The sequence below is a fragment of the Mastomys coucha genome, unplaced genomic scaffold (genome assembly GCF_008632895.1).
Source record: "Mastomys coucha isolate ucsf_1 unplaced genomic scaffold, UCSF_Mcou_1 pScaffold22, whole genome shotgun sequence".
In the NCBI taxonomy this organism is placed as follows: domain Eukaryota; kingdom Metazoa; phylum Chordata; class Mammalia; order Rodentia; family Muridae; genus Mastomys; species Mastomys coucha.
This window is the reverse complement of record NW_022196905.1, coordinates 45,774,064-45,781,423: the sequence shown is the minus strand read 5'-3', so window position 1 is coordinate 45,781,423 and position 7,360 is coordinate 45,774,064. Positions and strand designations below refer to the sequence as shown.

The window sequence follows — 7,360 nt, the reverse complement described above, 5'->3', positions numbered from 1 at the left end:
CTGCCTCTGCCTCCCAAGCGCTGGGATTAAAGGCGTGCGCCACCACTGCCCAGCTGGGTTTTTTTTTTTATATATATACCTGCATTGAAAGTAGTTTGCATTGTGCAGATGGACAGACATATAAAGAGAACCAAATGCTGTCTATCAGGGTGGAAATTAGGATTGAGAATATGTAAAATTTGTACCCTACTAGAAAAGTTTTGTCTGAAAAAAATTTGTTGCGGGGGGTGGGGGGAATGAAAGTTTATACAAGACAGGCTTTCATTAGGAATTAATGCATAAGTCTATTGCCTTCTCATTAGTTAAGAGTACGAAGAACTTCTAAAAGTATGAGATCTGCCAAATTAACCAAAATGAAGTTAAATTATTCATTTCATTGGAATGGATTTTTTTTTTTTTTTAAATCTGAACAGTTTTAAGAATTTAAGGACTAACTGTTCCTTTAATTTGCTAGTCAGTGCTTTGAGTTTCACCACTTTTTACTTTTTGTAGAGGAGGGTTGGTGAAATGAAGGCAGATTCTTAAAGCTTTCCTAGAAAAGCACTGTATGGGGTCTGTTGGTTTCCAGATCTAAGAAGATAGTCGTAGTAGTTTTCTTCATTTAGGCCCTTGAAAGGTATATACTATTTTCTTTGGAGAAAAAGTGTAATTGTCTCCCCTTTGAGTTATTTTTGTGCATGAGCTATCCCAATTGCAAAAGTAATCTAAGTTATATAACAGTATATCAGCCAACATTTCTTATCAGATGTTATCATGAATACTGAAGTCTAAGTCTTCTACATTTTTTAGCATTAGAATCTGTTTAGGATTTCAGAAGCTTTGATGAAACAGATGTAGGTACTTGTAGTGGAGTATTCTTAACTGAAGGTTGTGAACATTTATATCTTCCTATTCAATTAAATGGCTAGAAAACCAAACCATGAGAGAAGCCCTTAACACCTACATAGTGTAATAAGTAAATAGGTCACCATAATGACCATCTTGAGCTTCACATTTTTTTTCTCTTCCCTTGGCTGTTATTTTGGTCCTTTTGAACGTGAAGGTGGCAATTTTGAGAACTTAACTTTTAGGATGGTATCTAAGGTACTGTCACCATGTTCCTGAGGGAAAAGTTAACGGTGTTATGATGACCTTTTGATGGCTTATAGTTTTTATACTTATGCCTTCATTTTTATAATTAAAAATGTGATTTTCAAAAGTGTACATTGCTATATTTACTTCTGAGACTTAAAATTCTTTAAAGGATAGAATTTAAATTGGATGTTTTTCCCGTTGCTTAGAAAATACTAATGGTACAAGCTATACTGCTGAGCATATTGAACATAGTCTGAGTGGACCTTGTCTTGCCAGGAGTGTAATTATGTTTTATCTGTGTTGTATATGACCCCTTCTGGCTTAGAGTGCTCATGGTATTGTAACCTGAGTTATAACTTCTTTGCATAATTGAATTTTGCTTTAAATAATTAGAATAAAATATAGCATTAGATACATATAGTTTGTGTACAGGGAGAGTACAAATAATTTAAATGTGAAATTATTTCATAGATACCACAGTGGTGTGTGGAGTATATGCGATCCTTGCCAGGACCCAAAAGAGGAGTTGCTTGTACCCAGCCCAGGAGAGTGGCTGCAATGAGTGTGGCTCAGAGAGTTGCTGATGAGATGGATGTGATGTTAGGCCAGGAAGTTGGATACTCCATTCGATTTGAAGACTGCAGTAGTGCAAAAACCATTCTTAAGTAAGTACTCTCTCTTCAAAATGGATACTACTCTAATTGTATGTTTTTGTTTTTTGGTTTTTATTTTTGTTAAGGAGTTTTACGAATGGAATTTCCAATTTTAAAATACAATGAAGTAGACATGCTAGGCGACATTTTATCAGTGTTTTTCTTGGTGGTTATATATTTAGCTCTTCAATAGAAATTATCCTTCAGTTATGTGGTGCTGTATCATCTGTGAAATGTTACTAATAGCATAAAATATGATAAAAGGTAAAAATGTCAGTAAAAGTTACTTTTAGAACAAATGATATGTGGGTGGGATTTGATTTATTTATGAGTAAGGGAAATTGTGTGGTTCTTGCTATGTGTGAGCTCATGGAGAAAGTGAAAGAGTCTTGTTCTGTAATAGAGCATTTGTACCACCTCAAGGTCCTGCTGCTTTATACCTGCTATGCTCTTGTAATGTACTTACATAATTGTTTTCTGTGTCTTACAGTTAACATTCTGCTTAAGTAGTGATATCTGTTGCCCAGCAGATCTTACTTTCTCCTGTTGCTTTTATGTATCCACATTTATAGGGCATTTAGTCAGTTTTAGAAATAACTTGGTCACAGTGCAGTTTTCAACTGTATTGTAAAAACAGAACTTGGAATACATGGTCAGTGACTTGAACCTGTGGTGTGGATATGCCCTCTAATAACAATAAATGAGATTGATTGGATTAGGAAAAATAGTATAGTAGCATAGTATGAGATTCTGTATCCACCGTCTTCAGTCTTTTGATTCATCCATATTTGAGCATTGATCTGTTACTTTTTAGCTAATATTTCACTTTTTAAAAAATAGTTCTTGGGTGCATTTCATTTGAACTTCATAATTTTTTAATAGAAGTTCAACTTTAAAATACTAATCAGCTTATGTTCTTTACTTTTAAGGGATATATTTTTGGCTTGGATCTTAATATTTACTGAATATAGAACTTGAGGTGATAACATCTGTGATTTGAAATTACAGTGTAATTGACTATTTACATAAAATCAGCTCTTAAAAATCTATAAGGTGCAGATATCAAGGACTTGAAAATAATGGACAGATTTTTCCTCATCTCTAAAAGGAGTATCTTTTCAGCATTTGATTATGTACCAAATTTTTCTCAATAAGCTACAGTTAAGGGGTTAAAACAGTTTGGATTTTTGAGAAAGTTACAAGCCATAGTAATTGTGTGTGTGATAGAAAGTAGAGGAAGGATGGACTTTCAAAAGATGAATCTTGTGAAAGACTCATTGTGTTTAGAAAGAGTAACAAACAGATGCACTTGTTCAAAGTGAAAGTATTTTTGGCACTGTCATATTTTCTTATTAAGCAATTCTCAGAAATTGTAATCAAGCTTTAAAAAATTATTCTAGATAAGGTAAGCTTATTGGTATTCTACAATCTGTTCACTATACATTAAAACTAATTTGGCATTGTTAATTGAATTGGAAATGGGTAATTTTTTTTATTTTCTTCAAGGAGAGAAAAATTGTAATGCAACTCTTAGTAGGAAGAGTGCTAGTGGTAGTTTTAATTGATAGGACTGCTTCATTAAGAAGTACCTGGATATTTTTACATTAAGTCACTGAAAACCCATAGAGTAAAAATTGATAAAACCTTAAACTGAAGTTCAGTTGTGTATTGAGTAGGCAGAATGCAAGCCTAGACAGGTTTTTACCCTATATTAGCTATTTTTCTATCTAGAAATTAAAGTGTATATGTATTCATCAAATAGCCAAAGGAACTTTTAATACAAAAGGATAGTAGAGAAGACTTGAGTTTTAAAGATTTTTCTTGAGTGTCTCAGAATTTAGACAGTTTGAGGCTACATTTGTGTATCTTTAAAGTTGGTTCTATGTATGAAAATAATATACTTTCAATGTTTGAGAACTATTAAATTCTATAGTAGATATTGTGCTGTTTGCAGAGGATTTGATATTGTACAAATTAGTCAACATGGAAATTATAAGAAAAAAATCAGGCATAGCATCAAGGAAGCTAAAGAAACAGTCCAATCTGGAAACTAGTGGGCTAGGGATAAATGCCATTGAGACAGTCATGTCAGAACATCATGATTCATCGTGATGTTTAGAAGAAGACATTGATGTGTAATACCATTGCTGTGGATTTAAGAACTTACCATGAATTGTAACAAATCATAGAACATTTCTCAGTTTATTTTCAGGGAAGAACTTACCATGAATTGTAACAAATCATAGAACATTTCTCAGTTTATTTTCAGGGAATAGATGACTTTGGAAAGGGAACAGTTTGATATTCACATCTGTAGAAAATATATTTTTGGAGTTTGTGGCTAATATTACTGGTAGTTGAGGTGATAAGACTTTTCCTCCAGCTGCACAATAGAAGTAGCTTGATATTGAGGGAACCCAGCTACTTACCAAGAAATAGTACGTTAGCCATTAAACAGTGCTTTATGTATTGGACAATATAGTAGTAAGAAGTTAATCTGGTTTATGTCTCTCAAGAGCAAATATAAATACAAAGTATCAGATATCTGAAGCAGAACATGTTTATATGGAAGAATAACTTAAGGATTGACATTCGATGGAAAAATTGATTTCTTGGTGGTGTTATGGAGTCTAACCGTATGCTTGTGAGGCAAGTGATTTACCAGTGAGCTGTATTTCAGTCTTGTTGGTGTTTTCAGTCTAAGATCCGGTTGAAGTAAATAGAAAGATTCAGGTATAGGGTGAAAGAATTCCAGGCTTATGGGATAACATCCCCCCCCCATTTTCTTTGTTCCCTTAAATATATAATTTGTGTGTTGGTTTGAGCATGGCAATCCATGGTACATGTGTGAGTATCTATCAGAACAACTTATGGTTCTCTCTATTGTGTGTGTGCGTGCTGTTTTGAGACAGGGTTTCTATAGCCCTACCTGTCCTGGCTTTTGCTCTAGAGATTAGGATTGCCCAGAACTGAGTTCTGTCTGAGATTCCTGACCATGTGGAGCAGTTAAGTTTTTTTGCTTGAGAAAGTACTGCAGTTGCTTTGTTTTTAATAAAACTTTCAAGCATTGAACAAACTTATATAAGCATTTTTATGCCAGTTTACTTTAAGTTATTAAACAACTAAATTATGGACACAGGATAACATCAAAGGTGGCATTTTAAATCTGTCTTGCTTAGTGGAGCTACAAATTTGGGACAGAATTTGAGTCTGTCTCCTATGCTTGTCTTGTGTGTGGAACTTGGTGGGTTCTACCCTTCTCCACTTATTCTGGGGGCAACAGAGGAATGTGAAACTTGTGAGTTCAAGAATCTTGAATGTTTGGCAAAATTAAGAAAAGGGGCAGAGTCAGTAAAGGACCTTACTCTGACGTCCTTGAAGATTCTGTTCATGAAGCAGAGCATGGGGATCTAGTGATTTATGTAATTTCCTTTTCATTCTGCATCTGTATTGGTTATCTGGTTAACTTTAGTTTCAGAATTTTAAAGGAGACTCCGTCTGGAGTTGGTATATAAAACAAAGTATAATTTTGGAGGGATATGAGTTTGTTCTGTTAACTACCGTTCTGCTGGGTATTTTGTCTGGTATGTAGTTTGAAGATAAGCTGTTAGGGAGCCAAGAAAAGGTAAAAACAAGAAGCCAGTGTTGAAATATATGATAGGGAAAAATGAATGGCAGTCTTGAACTTCATTGTATAAACTGCTCCATGTAAACCTTGAAGGAAATAAATTTTTAACAAAAAGTATTTTTATACAATATAGGTTAAAAAAATTGTAGAATTGTTTTAATATCAAAGGTAGGCATTCTTCATAGGCAAGAAGATGAAAGAAGCCAAAAGATTCTACCAAGCAAAATACAAACACTACTCAGTAAGGATTGGTAGGGAACATTTAAGGTTGGTACCCAGAGGATTATGATGTATTACCTGGCAAATTTAATACTGAAGTGCTAACTGTATAAGAATTTAGAGTCTGGAGCAGTAGCCAACAGAGCACAGTGATTTAACAGATGGGGAATTGAGAACCACGATGATCCCTCTATCCTAGGGTCTTGAGTTTGATCTCAGCCCTATTATTAGTGTAATAATTAGTTGCAAGTTTTCAGAGGAAAGGGCTGATAACAATCTCAAGGATTCTGAGTATGTTGATCTGTGTACAGTCGTGATATACTGACACTCAGATTAACAATGTATAGTCAACATGGCTAACACTTGCTAGTGGTAGTTGTAGTACATTTCCAACTTGATAGATTGTAGAGTCTTACTAACTAACCAGCTTTAGTTTGAATGGAAATAGCTTCCATGGGATCAAATATTTGAGTGCTTGGTTAGACTGTTTGGGAAGGACTCCTCCAAGGAGTGTTTGAGGAGATGTGTCAATAGGGTGGGTGGGTCATTGTCTCATGTCTCCTCAGCTTCCAAGTGATAGCAATGCAAGATTTGAGTACTGCTTCAGTACCTAGCCTGCTGCCATCCTCCCTGTTACGATAGTCAAGGACTCACCCTCTGAAACTGAAAGCAAACCTCTTAAAAACTTAAAAGTTGCCTTGGTTTTGGTGTCTTCTTACAGTAATAGGAAAGTAACTGGTGTCTACCAGCTAAACTAATTTAAAAGGACCTTAAGAAATCAATGTAATGTCCTGTGTAACACAATAATTGAATTACAGTTGTGGAAGGTTAGCATGAATTAAAATTTGATGTTTGTCATTGTGGAATCAATGTAGGCAAATACGCTTAGAGCTTGAGATAAAGAGGTTTTTACAGGTCTGCTACCACTTTTAACCCACAATTGTATAACTTAAAAGTAATTTATAGTAGTAGGCTCCATTCTTATTGAAGTATAGTGTGTAAGCTAAATGGTTTAGTTTGATCTTTGTGTTCTTAGACTGGGGAGTAAAGAATAATTGGTTAGTTGATTGAAATATTGTTACTTTCAAGTGGAATTTTTTTTTAAATTTGTATGTAGGCAATGTGCTGTACTGTTTATGGAGGTCAGAAGTTGGTTTTTCTAATCATTAGACTGAACTCAGGTTCTTAGGTTTACAAGGGAAATGCTTTTTGCCCCCTGCAAATAGAATTCTATTGACTTTTATGAATGTAAGCTAACTTGTTATCTACTTATTTCTAGCATTTATGCACTTGCAAAAGACCACTTGTAGAAGGTTCACTTTGTTTTCACAGTGCCAGTGTTTGAAAAAATACTGCATAGAAATTACAACCTCAGCTTTTTGTCATGCTGTTATTATTGTCTTCAAAATTTAGAGTTGGGAGTTGTGAAAAAGTATTTAAAAATAATTTGTTTTTTGTTTGTTTGCAGTTGTTAAATTTTTAACAGTTTTTAGGCTTTTTCTTGATTAGGTGTCTTAAATTTGAAGGATAGGCTAAATATGCTTGATGTAACAAAATTCATTGCTGTGTTTGGGTGTCTGGGCTAAGCATGGCAGCCAAGAAGAAATGTGTATGTATATGTATGCATATACGTCCCAAATGGGTTTGATGTTTCCTGGCTTTTGCTTTGTTTTATTAGAACATTTAAGGTACTTAAAATATTGTATATTTCATTTTTAGATGAGCACACATCTAGTATTTCTCACTGTAACCGGTAGTTTGCTTTACTATTGTATTTTTTTAAAGC

General features: G+C 34.2%; 1 protein-coding gene across 1 annotated transcript in view; it reads left to right on the top strand.

The window, feature by feature from the left end:
- The window catches only part of Dhx15 (DEAH-box helicase 15), a 40,954-nt gene that overhangs the window by 8,519 nt on the left and 25,075 nt on the right, over window positions 1-7,360 (top strand). Inside the window, exon 3 of the mRNA XM_031342269.1 lies at window positions 1,546-1,739. Coding sequence (XP_031198129.1) covers window positions 1,546-1,739 — 194 coding nt within the window. The remainder of the gene's footprint in view (window positions 1-1,545; window positions 1,740-7,360) is intronic.